Here is a 20,907-nt window from a genome sequence, read left to right on the forward strand (position 1 = left end):
AGTGGTACTTAACACAGTCTGTTAGGTAGATGATACCCTTACCAGTAGTGGTACTAAACACAGTCTGTTAGGTAGATGATACCCTTACCAGCAGTGGTACTAAACACTGTATGTTAGGTATATGATACCATCACCAGCAGTGGTACTAAACACAGTCTGTTAGGTAGATGATACCATCACCAGCAGTGGTACTAAACACAGTCTGTTAGGTAGATGATACCAGTACCAGTAGTGGTACTAAACACAGTCTGTTAGGTAGATGATACCCTTACCAGTAGTGGTACTAAACACTGTATGTTAGGTATATGATACCATCACCAGCAGTGGTACTAAACACAGCAGTGGTACTAAACACTGTTAGGTAGATGATACCATTACCAGTAGCTGTACTAAACACTGTCTGTTAGGTAGATGTAACCCTTACTCAAATATCATTTAACCAGATGCTCCGCAGGGTGCAGCTTTATACGACCGCAGAGGTTGAACCCTGAACGGTTGGTTGGGGCAAGTATGGACATAACATTCAAGCTGGATTCAGCTCTAAATTTGGATTGTGATTAAATAGTTGACACAGCATAGGTTTCTGACACAGAATGAATGTGTTCTAATGAACTTAAAATTTTTGTTTTCTCTTAGAGCAATTCACTATGCTGTTGAATATTAATCCTCTCAAAAATAATGTTTGAAGAAATTTTCTTTTTATTTATGAAATTTCAAATGAGAAAAATTGAACCCAATTTTTTTAATCACATCCCCCTTTCCCTTATTCCAAAACTAATCTCAAGTAAAATTTCTAATGGAGTTTGCAACAGTAACTACTCATTTAAATACATCATAAAATATTAAGATGTAAAAAAACTGCTTGTTATCACTGAATGGTAAAGATTATTTTAATTTATCAGTTGGTAGTAAAAAGTGAATATACATTGTATATTGTATATAACAAAGTTGATTCTAGAAAAAGAAAGATAACTCCAATTAAAAAAAATCTTGCTATTGCACAATATTGTGCAATTAGATATTTCTTGCTTACTATTCTGGACAAAGAAAGATAACTCTAATTAAAAAAAAATTCTATTTCACAATATTGTGCAATTAGATATTTCTTGCCATTGGGCAATACTGTGCAATTGAAAAGACTTGCTATTGCACAATACTTAATATAATAATTTTAGATCCTGATTTGGACCAACTTGAAAACTGGGCCCATAATCAAAAATCTAAGTACATTTTTGGACTCAGCATATCAAAGAACCCCAAGATTTCAATTTTTGTTAAAATCAAACTAAGTTTAATTTTGGACCCTTTGGACGTTAATGTAGACCAATTTAAAAACAGGACCAAAAATGAAGAATCTACATACACAGTTAGATTTGGCGTATCAAAGAACCCCATTTATTCAATTTTTGATGAAATCAAACAAGTTTAAATTTGGACCCCGATTTGGACCAACTTGAAAACTGGGCCAATAATCAAGAAACTTAATACATTTTTAGATTCAGCATATCAAAGAACCCAACCAATTAATTTTTTGTCAAAATCAAACTAAGTTTAATTTTGGACCCTTTGGACCTTAATGTAGACCAATTTGAAAACGGGACCAAAAGTTAAGAATCTACATACACAGTTAGATTCGGCATATCAAATAACCCCAATTATTCAATTTTGATGAAATCAAACAAAGTTTAATTTTGGACCCTTTGGGCCCCTTATTCCTAAACTGTTGGGACCAAAACTCCATTAATCAATACCAACCTTCCTTTTATGGTCATAAACCTTGTGTTTAAATTTCATAGATTTCTATTTACTTTAACTAAAGTTATTGTGCGAAAACAAAGAATAATGCTTATTTGGGTCCTTTTTTGGCCCCTAATTCCTAAACTGTTGAAAACAAAACTCCCAAAATCAATCCCAACCTTTCTTTTGTGGTCATAAACCTTGTGTCAAAATTTCATAGATTTCTATTAACTTAAACTAAAGTTATAGTGCGAAAACCAAGAAAATGCTTATTTGGGCCCTTTTTGGCCCCTTATTCCTAAAATGTTGGGACCAAAACTCCCAAAATCAATACAAACCTTCCTTTTGTGGTCATAAACCTTGTATTAAAATTTCATAGATTTCTATTCACTTTTACTTAAGTTAGAGTGCGAAAACTAAAAGTATTCGGACGACGACGCAGACGACGATGCCAACGTGATAGCAATATACGACGAAATTTTTTTCAAATAATTGTGGTCGTATAAAAACCGTTATAATAAATAGAGGAAATCTGACAAAAACAAAAGTGTTCAGAACGTTGACTTCTACCAATTATCCATAAACTTTAACCAATTGTACCCCTCTTCTTGCCGACTTGTTTCTTTATTATTATGAGGCTGACTTCATACAGGAACTTCTTAGGAAGAAAGATAAAAAGTTAGCAATATCCTTTAACTTAGTTTACTTTCCGCTATAAGGATGATGTTCTCTCACTAAATAATTCAAAATTTGGTGACTATGTTGAACTCATCTCTCCCATCGAACTAGAGATAAAGGATACAATTAAGTCGACTCATATCTTGATTTACATTTAGACATTGACAATGAGGGTCGGTTGAAAACAAATCTTTACGACAAAAGAGATGATTTCAGCTCTCCAATATTGATGGACGCCATCATGAGTTGGTTGACCGTTATGGAATTACTGTTTCATAGATGATATCGGTTATGTTCCTTACGCCGTAACTACAATCCCCTTCCCTTTCATGAATGTGACCTACCGAATTAGAATATTTACTGGAACACCTGAGTTCACCCCAGTTTTTGGTGGGGTTCCTGTTGCTTATTCTTTAGTTTTCTATGATGTTTCATGTGTACTATTGTTTTTCTGTTTGTCCTTTTCATTTTTAGCCATGACGTTGTTAGTTTATTTTCGATTTATGAGTTTAACTGTCCCTCTGGTATCTTTCGTCCCTCAGGTGCACCAGAAGGGTAAGCAGATCCTGCTCTACATGTGGCATCCGTCGTGTTGTTAAATGAGGATTATTTTTTACCCTCTTTTGTGTTTTGAGCAAATAAACTGAAGAAGAGAGAGAGCAACTCAACAGACTACATAAAAGCAATCAACAAAATATAGATTCTTTTTCTTGAGTTCCATTATTGTATACAATGTTGTAGGATGTCCTTTGTTAAATTGTTATCAAAGCCTGGGATAAGAAAATCCATAGTATTTCGAATTATTCATACTTTTGCAAACATGCTGAATATTCTCCAATGTGAGCAAAACAGGCTTTTTAGAGCTTAAGCTTGTTTTTTGATGTGCTAATCCAAAGGCTATTTTGTTCAAATAAAGGCTGACCCATTATAGTCAAGTACTGACATTGGCTGTAGATATGATCAGTCCCTGACGTTACTAGCGTGAAAAAAGCAAATGAAAAGGAACAGTAATTTTTTTGAAGTTATTCATCTTCAAGTCTCATCATGTGGTTATGCATTTTTTTGTGTGTGGATAAAGTAAAGACAATTCATTTCTGTCTATACTTAAAAGTTTTAATATATTATATTATGTTGTATATATCCCATTGTAATTTTGCCAATAGTATGAATAGGTCAGGAAGTGACATTTGACACCAAATATAAATCAATCGATTTGTTTTTCATTACAGACTTTGTACGATATGGGTGATATTTTTTAAATTTAAACATTTCTACAAGTTTCGTGATATACACTCAATACATATCCCTCTTTTTCAGGCTGCAGTACTGAGGACGAAAGGTATTTTCTTTATTTCATTATTAGATTTCACACATTACATATTTAGTGTTACTTATGAACTTAATGTATATGTAAATACAATGTGAGGTAGATCCCTATTCAATTTAAGGTCACCAAGTCAGAGGACATTTTCATACAGTTACAATAAATAGACTGGAATATTTTGTTAATTATGTAGAATACCAGGGTCAGCCCTAACATTGTGTGGTCTTGTAATATAAAAAAGCAGATGTGGTATGATTGCCAATGAGACAATTGTCAACATGAGACCAAAATGACAGACATTAACAACTATAGGTAACCCTATGGCCTTCAAAAATGAGCAAAGTTCATACCGTATAGTCAGCTATAAAAGGCCCCGATAAGACAATGTTAAACAATTCAAACGAGTAAACTAACGGCCTTATTTAAAGATAAAAAAATGAACGAAAAACAAATATAACACATAAACAAACGACAACCACTGAATTACAGGCTACTGACTTGGGTCAGGCACATACTTAAATTATGTTCGGGGTTAAATATGTTACCGGGATCCAAACCCTCCCTTTAACCTGGACATGCTGGGAGAGTGGTATAACATTACAACATAAGAATGAACTATAAAAATCAGTCAAAAAGGCTGAACTCATCAGATGGACAAAAATACAAGTGGACTTGGCCGGGTACTTGTACATCCTGACAACAAAAAGACACTGGGAACAGATCTGAAAGTTATAAGCACTTCCATGTGTTATTTCCACATTTTGAACATTTAGATTGTATCTGTGTTTCTGCAATGGAAAATCAATGCATATCAAATATTTTCAAAAGTAACACCCCTTGAAAATATGTATTTTATAGAAATAACTTTGTTAGCATGTGCACTCTCATGTGTGCCATTCTTATAATTTATTTATGAAATCCTTTTATATCAACAATGTATTGAACAAGATTCGAAATCAGTTCCGATCATTTGGAGGATAAACATTTACCTATGTCCCTATGTACCGCAATTATTTTGTTTTCTTGAATAAAGTGTTCCTCGACCATATAATGTGAACTTCATACACAATACTTGTCACCAAAACACAGACACAGTGCCAATTTTGGATCCCCGTTTTTGAGTTGATATATTTTAAGAAATTGAAAATGAATCTTAATTTACAAAGCTGGGGTATTTTTGTCTCGAGGAAGATCTGTTGCAGTTTTTATACGCCCGCAACGACGTATTACGACGTAAAAAGCCTTGAGATTAAGATTTAACAGGATGTTGCAACTTTGAATAAATGTTATTCAGAATTTAAAACTCTCTGGTAGATGTGATCTTTTTAATAAGTTTGCCCCAAGCAGAAGGTATTGCTTTATAAATCACCACAAATCAGAAAAACTATTTAGATAATTTCTTTAATTTTTCTTTACTTTTTGATATATTTATATGATAAGTCTATGGAAATTTATCCATTTTCGAACCCATTGTATAAAAAAATTTAATCAACGGGTGTTTGCTGGTGATCTCAGAAGATCATTGGATGATTTTAAGGGTCATGACCTTTTTGGCTGACTGGATGAACCAAAATATGATAACAGGTGTTAATGAAATTGACAATGCAATGTGAAAGGCACTCGAAGGGGATTTTCCGTTAACAAAAAAAGAAAATGTCTTTTTAATCATTAGAGAAACAGATTCTTACATAGTTACTCGTGGATTATCGGATTTATCCAATCTCGATAGTTAAATTATAAATTTTAAAGTACTCGCCGAGGCGGCTCGAACTTTAAAATTGATAATTTAACTATCTCGATTGGATAAATCCGATAATTCACTGGTATCAATGTAAGAATCTATATATATACAACTTGTCTAAACATCAACCCAACAATGTTAGATCTGTAAATTTGCTTTCGCAAATTTTTGGTTCTTCCCTCGCCGGGATTCGAACCCATGCTACTGTGATATCGTAACACCAAATTGCATGCACTGCAGCCGTCCTGCTAGACCACACGACCACCTGGGCTCTCACGAATAGTAGTTAGAATAAATCCAAGTTGATTTGAAAAAATTATTAAAAAAAATTAAAGTGTACTATCTCTATTTTGTTTGAACTGCAGATTCTAGCTTTTTTGACCTAGATTAATTAATTTCTTAAATTTGACGGCAATTCAACAAACAACAAAATAACCTAGAATTCAGTAAGCTTGATGTACATCTAAGATAGCTGCATAATTTGATGACAATCCAAGTTGATTTGAAAAAGTTATCAAAAAAATTAAAGTGTACTATCTCTATTTTGTCCAAACTGCAAATCCTAGCTTTTTTTACCAACATTACTTTATTCCTAAATTTTACAGCAATTCAACAAATAAGTAAATGAAATGGGATTCAGTATGCCTGACATATATCTAAGATAGCTGCATAGTTTGATGACAATCCAAGGTGATTTAAAAAAGTTATTAAAAAAAATAAAGTGTACTAGCTCTATTTTGTCCGAATTGCAAATCCTAGCTTTTTTTTACCGAGATGACTTTGATTCTTAAATTTTACAGCAATACAACAAAAAAGTTAATAAAATGGGATTCAGTAAGCTTGCTATATATCTAAGATAGCTACATAGTTTGATGACAATCCAAGTTGATTTGAAAAAGTTATTAATTTTACAGCAATACAACAAAAAAGTAAATGAAATGGGATTCAGTAAGCTTGATATATATCTAAGATAGCTGCATAATTTGATGACAATCCAAGTTGATTTGAAAAAGTTATAAAAAAAATTAAAGTGTACTATCTCTATTTTGTCTGAAATTGCAAATCCTGGCATTTTTTACCAACATTACTTGAATTCTTAAATTTACAGCAATACAACAAGAGAGTGAATGAAATGAGATTCAGTAAGCTTGATATATATCTAAGTTAACTGCATAGTTTGATGACAATGCAAGTTGATATGAAAAAGTTATAAAAAAAATTAAAGATGCCTATCTGAATTTATATAATAATTTTTATTTTTACCTATTGTAAAAAAATGTTTTTTTATTTCACAGCCAGTAATCAAACTACATAATAAGCTTGAATTTTGTAAGATCAATATTTAATTTTGTAAGATGGGCTTCTTTATACTAGCTATATATATAGCTAGTCAAAACAAAATTTGAAGGTCAAGACTAGTCGAGACAGGTCGAGACTGATTCAGATTGAGTCGAGACTAGTGGAGACAGGTCGAGACTGGTTCAGACTGAGTCGAGACAGGTCAAGTCGTGGTCAAGACCATTTCAGACTAATTAAGTAAAGTCGAGATCTAGTCGAGTACACTTAAGTACAGTTAAGTCCAGTCGAGACAATGTCGAGACTAGTCGAGTAAAATGTGTGCTCCATTTTACTGGTCGAGCACAAAAACTGGTCAATTCAGACTCTGAGCAGTTTGTAGTGAATTATGATCATAAGATAGTATCCAGAAGTAAAATTTGTAAACAAATAAATCCATTTTTTCCGTGATTTTACTTATAAATGGACTTAGATTTTCTTCCAGTTAACATTACATACAGTCTGCAGTTAAAGATTTTTTAAACATTTATTAGATTCAAAAACAATCCTGGATTTTTACCAAACTTGGACAGAAGCTTCTTACAATCAAAAGATAGTATCAAGAGGAATATTTTTATTGATTTTTTTCCTCACTTTTGTTGAGCCTGCGATTTATAGCAAAAGTAGGCGAGACACCGGGTTCCGTGGAACCCTTACATTTTTTTCTTGGGTTTGCACCATTACTTAAGTAGAAGTAAATAGAAATCTATGAAATTTAAACACAAGGTTTATGCCCATAAAAGGAAGGATTGATTTTGGAAGTTTTTGTTTTCAACAGTTTAGGAATAAGGGGCCCAAAGGGTCCAAACTTAAACTTTAAAAATTGAATAATTGGGGTTCTTTGATATGCCGAATCTAACATTGTCTAACTGTGTATTTAGATTCTTAATTTTTGGTCCCGTTTTCAAATTGGTCTACATTAAGGTTCAAAGGGTCCCAAATGAAACTTTGTTTGATTTTAACAAAAATTAAATTCTTTGGGTTCTTTGATATACTAAATCTAAGCATGTACTTAGATTTTTTATTATTAGGGCCGCGCCTTTAGGCGGGTCGCCCTAAAGTGATCAGTCTGTCCGTCCGTCTGTCTGTCCGTCCGTCTGTAACACTTTAACTTATTGTCCGCTCCATATCTAGAGAACCATTATGATTTCATACTTTACATGTTTATTAACCACCACCTGAGGGCGTGGCATGATGTATGTACAACTTCCTAGGTCAAAGGTCAAGGTAAAAAAACTTTGGTTTCAGTTGACAACCCTGTGCCCTGTGGTGTAGATCGTGTCCGCTCTATATATTGAGAACCGTTATGATTTCAAAGTTTATACTTGACATCCATGTTAACCAACACCAGAGGGTGTGTCATGATGTATGTACAACTTCCTAGGTCAATGGTCAGAGTCAAAAACTTTGGTTTCAGTTGACAACCCCGTGTCCTGTGGTGAAGATCGTGTCCGCTCCATATCTAGATAACTGTTATGATTTCAAAGTTTATACTTGACATCCATTTTAACCACCACCAGAGGGCGTGTCACGGTGTATGAACAACTTCCTAGGTCAAAGGTCAAGGTTAAAAAAAATTGGTTTCAGTTGACAACCCAGTGTCTTGTGGTGAAGATCGTGTCCGCTCTATATCTTGAGAACTGTTATGCTTTGAAATATTATACTTGACATCCATTTTAACCAACACCAGAGGGTGTGTCATGATGTATGTACAACTTCCTAGGTTATTTACCCCACGTTATTGACAGCGGTGTCCACAGAGATGGCTCCCATCTCAATGGTATCTAGTTGCCTCAGTTTTCAAGTTTGTCCAAATCGTTGTCCAAAATTAAACTTTGTTTGATTTCAACAAAAATTTAATCCTTGGGGTTCTTTGAAATGCTGAATCTAAACATGTACCTAGATTTTTGTCGAGCCTGCAACTTTTGTTGCAGAAAGCTCGACATAGGGATAGTGATCCGGAGGCGGCGGAGTTAGCTAACTTCTTAAAAGCTTTATATTTTAAAAGGTAGAAGACCTGGATGCTTCATACTTTGTATATAGATGCCTCATGTTACGAACTTTCCTTCAGTCACATGTCCAATGTCCTTGACCTCATTTTCATGGTTCAGTGACTACTTGAACAAAAAGTAAAGATTTGTTGTAATGTTAAATTCTCTCTTATTATAAGTAATTAGATAACCATATTTGGTATGTGCATACCTTGGAAGGTCCTCATGCCCGTCAGACAGTTTTCACTTGACCTCGACCTCATTTCATGGATCATTGAACAAGGTTAAGTTTTGGTGGTCAAGTCCATATCTCAGATACTATAAGCAATAGGTCTAGTATATTGGGTGTATGGAAGGACTGTAAGGTGTACATGTCCAACTGGCAGGTGTTATCAGACCTTGACCTCATTTTCATGGTTGAACAGTTAAGTTTTTGTGTTTTGGTCTGTTTTTCTTATACTATATACAATAGGTCTGAATTATTTGGTGAATGGAATGATTGGAAGGTGTACATGTTTAGCTGACAGGTGTCATCTGACCTTGACCTCATTTTTATGGTTCAGTGGTCAAAGTTAAGTTTTTGAGTTTTGGTCTATTTTTCTAATACTTTATGCATATATTAGGTCAACTTTATTTGGTGTATGGAAATATTTTATGATCTATATGTCTGTTACACAGGTTTTATTTGATCTTGACCTCATTTTCACGGTCCATTGCTAAGTGTTAAGTGTTTGTGTTTTGGTCTGTTTTTCTTAATTTATTAGTAATAAGTCAACTATATTTGTTGTATTGAAGAACTGTTAGCTGTACATGTCTGCCTGACATGGTTCATCTGACCTTGACCTCATTTTCATGGTTCATTGATCAATGTTATCTTGGTTAATTTTGAGTTTATGTGACAGTTGTAATAACGCTTTATATTTAGTAGATATAGGAAGATGTGGTCTGAGTGCCAATGAGACAACTCTTCATCCAAATAATAATTTAAAACGTAAACCATTATAGGTTAAAGTACGGCCTTCAACACGAAGCCTTGGCTCACACCGAACAACAAGCTACAAAGGGCCCCAATATTACTAGTGTAAAACCATTCAAACGGGAAAACCAGGTCTATCAACAATATATCAATGATAAGTAAAGAAGGCGAGACATTTCAGTGTGTGCACTCTTGTTAATTATAAGCCCAGTTTTCAAGTTGGTCCAAATTGGGGTCCAAAATTAAACTTGGTTTGATTTCAACGAAATTGTATATATGGGATATATGCTTATTCTAACCAGTTGTTGGCATGACATGGCTTATGTTCTTCTCATATATGTAATGATGGTATGATACTAAACCCCTAACGGGAAGGATTGTGCCTGATACTCATATGATGAAATCACAATCTAACAATCAGTTTAATTGAAGTCTGGAGCTGGCATGTCAGTTAACTGCTAGCAGTCTGTTGTTATACCCCACGCAACGGGTTGAGGAGGGTATTATGTTTTTGACCCGTCTGTCAGTCCGTCCGTCTGTCAGTCCTGTTTCTTGTCATCGCAACTCCTCTCAAACGACACAACAGAATTTAACGAAACCTTTTCAGATAATAAGGACATACTATGTAGTTGTGCATATCAACGGGAAATTGCGATTCATTTTTTTTCTAGAAGTTACGCCCCTTTGAACTTATTATACCCTACGCAACGGGTTGCGGAGGGTATAATGTTTTTGACCCGTCCGTCAGTCCATCCGTCAGTCCTGTTTCTTGTCATCGCAACTCCTTTCAAACCACACAACCGAATTTCACGAAACCTTTTCAGATAATAAGGACATACTATGTAGTTGTGCATATCGACGGGAAATTGCGATTCAATTTTTTTTGTAGGAGTTACGCCCCTTTGAACTTATTTACTTTAATGTACTACTGCAACAGTGTGTCATCACAACTCCTCTCAAACCACACAACAGAATTTCACGAGACCTTTTCAGATAATAAGGACATACTATGTAGTTGTGCATATCGACAGGAAATTGCGATTCAATTTTTTTTCTAGGAGTTACGCCGCTTTGAACTTATTTACTTTAATGTACTACTGCAACAGTTTGTCATCACAACTCCTCTCAAACCACACAACATAATTTCAGGAAACCTTTTCAGATAATAAGGACATACTATGCAGTTGTGCATATCGACAGGAAATTGCGATTCATTTTTTTTTCTAGGAGTTACGCCCCCTTTAAACTTATTTACTTTAATGTACTACTGCAACAGTTTGTCATCACAACTCCTCTCAAACCACACAACAGAATTTCACGAAACCTTTTCAGATAATAAGGACATACTATGTAGTTGTGCAAGTGGACGGGAAATTGCGATTCAATTTTTTTTCTAGGAGTTGCGCCCCTTTGAACTTATTTGCCTCACTATACCGAAGTGAAACTGTGTTTCTCCAGTGACAATATGAAGACGTGGGGTATGTGAGCGTGCTCACAAAGGTTCTTCAATTATTGATGTATTATTGTCATTTGTTTATTTTCTTTGGTTACATCTTCTGTCATTAGACTCAGACTTCTCTTGATTGAATTTTAAATGTGCGTATTGTTATGCGTATACTTTTCTACATTGGCTAGAGGTATAGGGGGAGGGTTGAGATCTCATAAACGTGTTTTACCCCGCCGCATTTTTGCTTCTGTCCCAAGTCATTGCTGGAATTTCTTGCTACATTGAAGGCCTGTTGGTGACCTTCTGCTGTTGTTTTTTCTATGGTCGGGTTGTTGTCTCTTTGACACATTCCCCATTTCCATTCTCAAATTTATTTAGATTTTTTATGTTTGGGCCCTGTTATCAAATTGGTCCACATTGGGGTATAAAGGTCCAAAATTGAACTTTATTTTATTAAATCAAAAATTGAATTCTTGGGGTTCTTTGATTAACTGAATCCAACCATGTATTTAGATTTTGGATATTGGACTATAATATGATAATAGTTAATGCCCATTTTAAAATTAAAAGTTTTTAAGTTTAAGTTCTTAGACCACATTCATTATGTGTCAGAAACATGTGTTGTGTCAACTATTTAATCACAATCCAAATTCAGAGCTGTAGCAAGCTTGAATGTTGTGTCCATACTTGCCCCAATTTTCAGGGTTCGAACTCTGGGGTCATATAAAGCTGCGCATTGCAGAGCATCTGGTATATGAAGGCAACAGTATGCATGATGCAAAATTTATGAAATTGAAAGCTAATCTATGACTTAAATTATCTTTCATGGAAATTCATTAACAACATAGTACTAGTAATTTGCTTAAAATCAAACTTATGTCTAAAATGTCATATTGCAATTATTCTCCTTTAACTATAAACAGTTTGAAACTGGACTGCAGGGACTGGTAGAAGAAAAAACCCAGATATTCCTTATTGCTGAAGAATATTATAATGCTACGTAGTCACTATTCCTAAATTGTAAACACATATTTGTTAGACATCAGTAAAACATCAATAAATAACCATTTAAGAAATTTTTATTAATAGATTCTATGTTGAACAAACTGCTTGGCAGCGGAAGCTACCAATCGTTTGACATGCGCTGCATGGTAACCGGCCAGTTCGCTACTGGGAAATCAAGTCTAGTCAAGCTTTTAGTTGGGGATCATGTTCCAAAAGGGCGACAAGCCACTGATGGCATTTCCCTCGTTGAAGGTCGCTGTGGACTTGATATAGAGACAAGAAACTGGATCATGATTAATCCAGGTAAGAATACACATTTGCATATATATGGTTTTAATATTAGATTTATAATAATAAATATGAAATCTTGTTTTGCAGGTAAATGTACGCAAGCTCTATTTTGTAAAGAAATGGTCAAAATCAGATTTTTTTGTCGTATGACATTCAATCCTTATCTCAAACGTTCTGTGTGTGCCTATCCTAATACTGCAATTCAGGGTTGGTGTTGGTTGCTTTCTGTTACATGTGTTTTTCATTAATTATTTTGTCATTGATAAGGTTATTGGTTTCCTTTGTGTCACTGGTTTTAGATGTCTGGTCAAAACCTTTTTTTTAAAATCTGGTGGACTGCACTTTACTGAATAGTTGTTTCACATGCATTCATGACACATCAGTTTTGAAAAAGACTAACATTTGTTTTCCTGTTTCAATGATGAAAAACGGGTTTTCTGCTAACATGGATAATGTCAGTTTTTCAGTTACATTGAGTGACTATTTGACTATATAGTATAAATATATCAAAGCTTATCTAGTTTGTATTTACTGTGGATTATTTTATTTTGGTTTATATCAATGTTCGTGGATAGGGATAATTGATTAAGTGGTTTTGTTACAAGGCAATATAACACTTGCAATTTGTATAACATTTACATTTTTTGTGTGCATGTTCCTGCGAAATCGTTTTTACAAAAATATCATGGATAATATTGAAACAGTTACTTTTTTTATATACAGGAACATATAATGCCTTGGATGTAGTATACAATAAGGTTTTAATGACCTCTGTTGAAAAGGATGAAAGAAAACAAACAAAAACATCAGGAAAACATAAATCCGATGCAAAACTTGTTGAACTTCCAAATAAAGACGATATTCATTCTCAGAAGTCAGAGGCTACCAAGTCAACATATTTTCCTGTGAACCTCTCAGGTGAGCCTTCTACACAGCAACAAGCTACCAAGTCGACATATCTCCCTGTGAACCTCTCAGGTGAACCCACTACACAGCTACAAGCTACCAAGTCGACATATTTACCTGTGAACCTCTCAGATGAACCTTCTACACAGCTACAATCTACCAAGTTGACATCTTTCTCTCTGAACCTCTCGGGTGAACCCTCTCAGCAGCCACAAGCAGCCCAATCTTTGTCGCAACATATTTCCTCTATGGAGTCTAAAACACAGCAAATGAAGAAGAAAATGACAACTAAAATGACCAAGAAAGAAATGAGAAAGAAAATGGAAAAGGTCCTCAAAACTGGTAAATATGAAATGAAAGTTGGCAGGCTCATCTTCTGGGACTTTGGTGGACAGTATGTCTATTATACAACACACCAGACATTCATGACTTTCAGAGCGTTGTTTCTAGTAGTTTTTGATGGAAGTAAAGGATTGAATGAAGACATACCTGATGTACTGTGTTTTCCAGGGCAGCACATGCCACCAACCCCAGCAGGTAATATATATCAATTACTATTGTAACACCTTTATTACTGAACATACTTCATTTACCAATGACATGAATAATGACAATTAAAAACCAATTGTCAAGAGAAACACCCTCATCTTGATAATCAAAAGTCTGAAATACTTGCCATTGTTATTATCTAGCTGGTTACTATGTTATATATAACTAATTGAACACTTTTTTAATACTTTTTATTCTGGATTACAAAAAATACATGAAATATGACCAGAAAAACCTTAAATGATCGTCGAATCACCCCAAAGTTTTGAAGTTACACATAGGAAGTAGTGCTCATTAGAAATCCTTGTGTAGTTTATTACGACCTGTGCTTTTGGCTAAGATGTCAAAGAACAGTTGTATGAAATATTTAATCGCCTAATATCTCTAAAGACAAGTAGTTTAGATTTCCCAAATGGCAAAAGTCGTAGGAATATAGTACAACTATGTCAGTAGATTATACAATAACTGTTCATGCTGTTGGCGGCAGATTAGAAGACGAAATTTTCGAATCTTTTCAATTTGGACACAGGGGTGCAAATTAGCGGTGGTCCAAGGTCCGCGACCTTCCAGTTTTGCACGTGGAAATTCGACTTGGTTTCTAGCTACACCCGACGGAGTCACCTTCCACTTGAAAGAAAATAAGAAATAACTTTGCAAACCTTTTCACCAAAGTCGAGCTAAAAACTTATTTTCATCATTATAATTCATGACAGTGATGTTCATTTTGTTCAACCACTAGCTTTATACAGAAAATCGCCGACAAATAATGTGTAAATTCAAGTAAAACCGTATCTGATTGACAAAAACAACATTGCAAACACAATAAAAATGGCTGCCCTGAAGACCAAATTTTACAATATCGGATCCGATTCCGGAAAGCGGATAAGGGTAATTTTGGGTTTTGCCAATCAACTTCAAAAAAATCCAGGCAGGTGACAGAATACATCTATGCATGGTAATTGAATATGAAAACTAGAATTGAAAACCAAAAGATATAATATGTAAAAGAAAGAAATTAAAATTAAGCAGAAAATATTTTATACAGACACTCAAAATTACTTTTTGACAAATTTTAATGTCAAAATCCAATACAATGTACGTGACAGCTGGGAACAGTATATCTAACAATATATATGTTCATGGTCACAGTATAAATTTTCTTTATCAGTGATAAATATAGAATAATACATGGCAAAATCCGTATCAGATGCTGTATCATCACGAGAAACCAATATCAGTCTCGAGGGCCGAACGTCCAGAGTGCTAATATTGGTTGAGTGGTGATACAGCATGTGATACGGATTGTGCCATGTATTATTCTGTTTATCATATATTTTAACAGAATCAGATTCATGCAATATCCGTTTATTTTTTTTAAATGGTCTAAAATATAAGCAAGAAAAGAACATTATGGTTTTTCTGTATTTTTTCAGCTGCCTTTTTTTTTTTACATTTTTTGACAGCCATATTTACACCTTATTGTATTTAATTTTTATGAAAATCACTAGTAAAGTGACTGGGAAATAATTTTTTGAAAAATATCGATTTTAGTTGAAATGGTAGGACATTTTTTTAGTGGGAACAGCAAATGGACGTCATAGGTCAAACGTTGACGTCATTCGAATTGTGACGTCATGCCAGGTATGCGATAGGGGATTTGCGATGCGATACGGGGTATACGATACGGGTTTAGCCATGCGATAGGGGTATGCAATACAGGGTAGGTGATACAAACTTGAAAAAAGAACCTTTATTAGATATACAAAATTGCTGTATTTTGTACTAAGCATATGATAAATGATGATAATGCATGTGAGGTGCTTTTAAAGTGTAAACATATTACTGCAACTTTGAAGGGGTATTTTTTCCTCAATTTTCAAGGGTCAATTAAAGTAGCTGGAAGTTTCTTACTTTATTTTCACAAATAATGCAACTATGTTATATAATACCTGAATGTAAGCAAATCATATGATATATAGGTGGCGTCCTTTACACCACTCTACTCCTCCTGTTTGATAACTTGGAAACGGTTGCGATCCCCACCCCTAAACCATATACTCAAGTATAGACAATATAATAAATCAAATAAAATAAAGGGGAGTCCCTGGAGTCACCCTACCCCTCCGGTTTAAGAACTTGGAAACAGTTGAGATCCCCATACTGAACCAATATATATTCATGTATGGGCCAAGATAACTAATTAAATGAAATATAGGGGAGTTCCTGGGGGTCACTCTACCCCCTCCTGTTTGAGAACTTGGAAACATGAGATCCCCACCACTAAACCATATATATTCATGTATGGGACAATATAACATATCAAATGAAATGTAGGGGAAGTCCTACCCATTCCTGTTTTAGAACTGGAAAACCGTCGAGATCCCCACCCCTAAATCATATATATTCATGTATGGAACAAAATAACAAATCATTTACATTAACTATGGGCAGGTCAGTCCGACCTTACCTTCGATCCCTGTAGTAGTGAACATTTGTCTGATTCATGTCTCATAACTTTTGTACTATAGAACAGAAACTCAGTTTTCTTTCCAGGGAAACCAGTCCATTCATACCTTGAAGACCTGTTGATGACCTTCTGCTGTTGTCTTTTTTATGGTCAGGTTGCTGTCTCTTTGACACATTCCCCATTTCTATTCTCAATTTTATACTATTACATGTTCGTACTAAGTCAACTTATACTACTAGCAGTCAACTAAAACCAACGTTAACTACCAAGTAGAACAACTGCAACCATTGCGAACTTGTACCACTGCAGACTCACCATAAAAAAAATACATTGATATATGCATTGCTTTTGTAATCTTGATAACATATAAATCATTTGCCTTAATAATTAATCAATAGATAAACATAAATGAACTATATATGACTGTTTAATGTTATAAATTATTTGCCTGAAGGATTAATTCATTAAATGAACATAAATGTACAATTATATATGAATGTCTAATGTTTGTTCTTTTAAATCTTCAAAAAAAAATTGAAGCAACATTGCCACAGTTTTCATAATTACGTTTGCCTTTGTTTTTTGTTAACTGCATTCAGCGCTTACAGCGCTTTGTTTATGTCTTGTCGTGACCTTTCAAATCTGACAAAATGATATTTGTCATTTGCTCTTTTCCGGTGTCAAACTGTAACATCAGACAATTTAAGACTGTTTGTACGCTTCAGAATGTAATAAAATTTGAGAAAAAGAAGATTGTAAGGTGAAAAGTGTGATTGTTTTGTATCATCTAATTGAAGAAATCAAAATGTATGTTGCCATTGACGAAATGTGCATCGTCTCAACCTTTGAACATCATCATTGACCTAACGGATGACCAATGCTAATGCCGTAATATTGTCGTGTAATGCTAGATAAGCCAATCAAATTAACGCTGATTTTCATTTCACTTGTGTGTATCACACTCTTTGCAGTGTGATACGAGAAATATCTACCCAATCAAGAAATATATAACAGGTCACAATTTCCATATGAGAATGTGATACTAAACAGTTTCAAGAATCATAAATATTTACAGTCAAACCCTTCAATATTTATTGAGAAATTCAGGTCAATTACCTTTTTTTTCTAGACAAAAGGATAAAGTTCTCAAAACGAATATTTCCACACCCCTGAAAATTCAGTTACAGAAAAAATTAAAACACAAATATTTTTAACTTTATTTTTCTTTCAGTCTTTTTACTGCACTGGGTAAACTCAATCCTGACCTATTGTAAGGTGGTGTATGCTGGCATCCCTAAGATATTGTTTGTTGCCACCCATAAGGACAAGGTACCAGTGGTAAGTAGAAAAGATATAAATAGGTCTTCTATGAAGGCTTCCCTAAGATCTTGTTTGTCGTTACCCATAAGGAAAAGATACCAGTGATTAATGAACAAGATATAAAAATGTCTTTTATACGTCAATCCTTAAATCTTGTTTGTTGCCAACCATAAGGACAAGGTACCAGTGGTAATTAAACAAGATGGAAATAGGTCTGTTAGATCTGTTTTGGTGTCGGCCCTAAGGACAAGGTACCAGTGTTAAGTTGAGAAGATATAAATAGGTCTTTTAGATCTGTTTTGGTGTCGGCCCTAAGGACAAGGTACCAGTGTTAAGTGGAAAAGATATAAATATGTCATTTATACAGGCATTCCTTAGATCTTGTTTGGTGTTACCCATGAGGACAAGGTACCAGTGGTAATTGAACAAGAATTAAATAGGTCTCTTATACAGGCATTCCTTAGATCTTGTTTGGTGTTACCCATGAGGACAAGGTACCAGTGGTAATTGAACAAGAATTAAAAAGGTCTCTTATACAGACATTCCTTAGATCTTGTTTGGTGTTACCCATGAGGACAAGGTACCAGTGGTAATTGAACAGGAATTAAATAGGTCTCTTATACAGGCATTCCTTAGATCTTGTTTGGTGTTACCCATGAGGACAAGGTACCAGTGGTAATTGAACAAGAATTAAAAAGGTCTCTTATACAGACATTCCTTAGATCTTGTTTGGTGTTACCCATGAGGACAAGGTACCAGTGGTAATTGAACAAGAATTAAATAGGTCTCTTATACAGGCATTGCTTAGATCTTGTTTGGTGTTACCCATAAGGACAAGGTACCAGTGGTAATTGAACAAGAATTAATTAGGTCTTTTATACAGGCATTCCTTGAATCTTGATTGGTTTTACCCATAAGAACAAGGTACCAGTGGTAATTAAACAAGATATACATAGGTCTTTTAGATCTGTTTTGGTGTCACCCCTAAGGACAAGGTACCAGTGTTAAGTGGAAAAGATATAAATAGGTCTTTTATACAGGCATTCCTTAGATCTTGTTTTTGTTGCCTACACAAACAAAGTACCAACAGTAGGTGATTTGGATATAAGTCAATAGTATATATACATGATATATATATAATGGAATTTTTTTTATACCTCCTATCATGCCTATTGGATAGGGGTGGTTTACTTGTTTACCTACATCTATCCATGTTTCCATTCCTTCCATGAACTTTTGGTTTTCCTTTAACAGGAGCAACACATCTCATATTTTCCAAGCCTGACGCTGAAAGTAATCCGTAAACAATTATTATTGTATGTTATTATTGTAAGGAGAATCTCTGTATAGGCTTGACAGGGTTAACATTACCTTCACCTCATTTGAAACAAAATTAAAAGTAAAGCAGTTGCAACATTTCAGTATGTGCAATCTTTTTAGTTCACCTGGCCCGTAGGGCCAATTGAGCTTTTCTCATCACTTGGCGTCCGTCGTTGTTAACTTTTACAAAACTCTTCTCCTCTGAAACTACTGGGCCAAATTTAACCAAACAATCATCATTGAAGTATCTAGTTTAAAAATGTGTCCAGTGACCGGGCCAACCAACCAAGATGGCCGCCATGGCTAATAATAGAACATAGGGTAAAATGCATTTTTTGGCTTATAACTCCAAAACCAAAGCATTGAGAGCAAATCTGACATGGGGGTAAAATTATTTATCTGAAACTACTGGGCCAAATTAAACCAAACTAGGCCACAATCATCATTAGGGTATCTCAAAATGTGTCCGGTAACTTGGCCAACCAACCAAGATGGCTGCCATGGCTAAAAATAGAACAGGGGAAAAATGCAGTTTTTGGCTTATAACTCAAAAACCAAAGCATTTAGAGCAAATCTGACAGGAAAAGAAATTGTTGATCAGGTGGAGATATATCTGCCCTGGACTTTTCAGGTGAATCAGATAACTGGTTGTAAGGTTGCTGCCCCTGAGTTGGTAATTTTAAGGAAATTTTGCTGTTTTTTTGTTATTATTTTCATTATTATTATAGATAGAGATAAAACTGTAAACACCAATAATGTACAGCAAAGTAAGACCTAAAAATAAGTCGAACATGATCACAATGGTCAGTTTACCCTTTAAGGTGTTATTGCCCTTCATTGTCAATTTTTAATAATTTTCATAAAATTTGTATATTTTCACTAACATTTTCCACTGAAACTACTGGGCCAAGTTCAATATAGATAGAGATGATTGTAAGCAGCAAGAATGTTTAGTAAAGTAAGATCTACAAACACATCACCATCACCAAAACACAATTTTGTCATGAATCCATCTGTGTCCTTTGTTTAATATTCATATAAACCAAGGTGAGCGACACAGGCTATAAGAGGCCTCTAGTTTTTAAAGCATTTAAATAATCTTCATTATGTATTCATTTATATAGAAATGAAAAAGAAATTGATAATGACGTCAACCAATTTTTCAACAACAACCTATGCCACCTCCAAATCTGTATTCAATGATAATGTCTTCATTTAAAGTCTTGTTTATTTTTTTGGGCAGGAGGATGTTGAAACCAGACGAGCACTATTGTACAGTGAGGTAGAGGAATTATTTAAAGACCACGAGGGAAGAAATCATCTTGTCCTTGACAAAAAGATATTTGTCAATGCAACTGATAAAGATGATCAAGAAATTGAAGCCCTTAAGGAAGCCATCACTGAGCTTACTTTCGATCATCCATGTTGGGGGGAGGACATGCCGAATGCTTGTGTCCCCCTTGAACTGGAGATTGCTGAAATGGTAGCTGCAGGAAAGCAAATCTTGTCATTGGTAGAGCTTGAAGAATTGAATTCAATCAGCAAGGTGTCCGTTCTGGATTTAGAACAACTTCATGATTTCCTTCACTTCCAACATTCTCTTGGGAAGCTTATCTTCTTTGATACCCTTCAGCTCCGAGATCATGTTATAATTAACCCGCTTCTCATGGTGGAGGTTATGAGATCCTTTGTGACAGGTATTTATCAATTGAAAACTAAGAGTTACTGTCTTATTTCATGTAGATGTCATTGTTGTAAATAATTGGACCATTGGACAAAACAGATGTATGGCTTTTTATTTTGTGTTTATGCTGATACAT

General features: G+C 34.6%; 1 protein-coding gene across 1 annotated transcript in view; it reads left to right on the forward strand.

The window, feature by feature from the left end:
* Positions 1–20,907, forward strand: part of LOC134690165 (uncharacterized) — a 97,334-nt gene that overhangs the window by 18,231 nt on the left and 58,196 nt on the right. Inside the window, exons 5-9 of the mRNA XM_063550142.1 lie at positions 3,733–3,754; positions 12,319–12,537; positions 13,249–13,968; positions 17,679–17,785; positions 20,331–20,784. Coding sequence (XP_063406212.1) covers positions 3,733–3,754; positions 12,319–12,537; positions 13,249–13,968; positions 17,679–17,785; positions 20,331–20,784 — 1,522 coding nt within the window. The remainder of the gene's footprint in view (positions 1–3,732; positions 3,755–12,318; positions 12,538–13,248; positions 13,969–17,678; positions 17,786–20,330; positions 20,785–20,907) is intronic.

Source organism: Mytilus trossulus, chromosome 11, assembly GCF_036588685.1.
Source record: "Mytilus trossulus isolate FHL-02 chromosome 11, PNRI_Mtr1.1.1.hap1, whole genome shotgun sequence".
In the NCBI taxonomy this organism is placed as follows: domain Eukaryota; kingdom Metazoa; phylum Mollusca; class Bivalvia; order Mytilida; family Mytilidae; genus Mytilus; species Mytilus trossulus.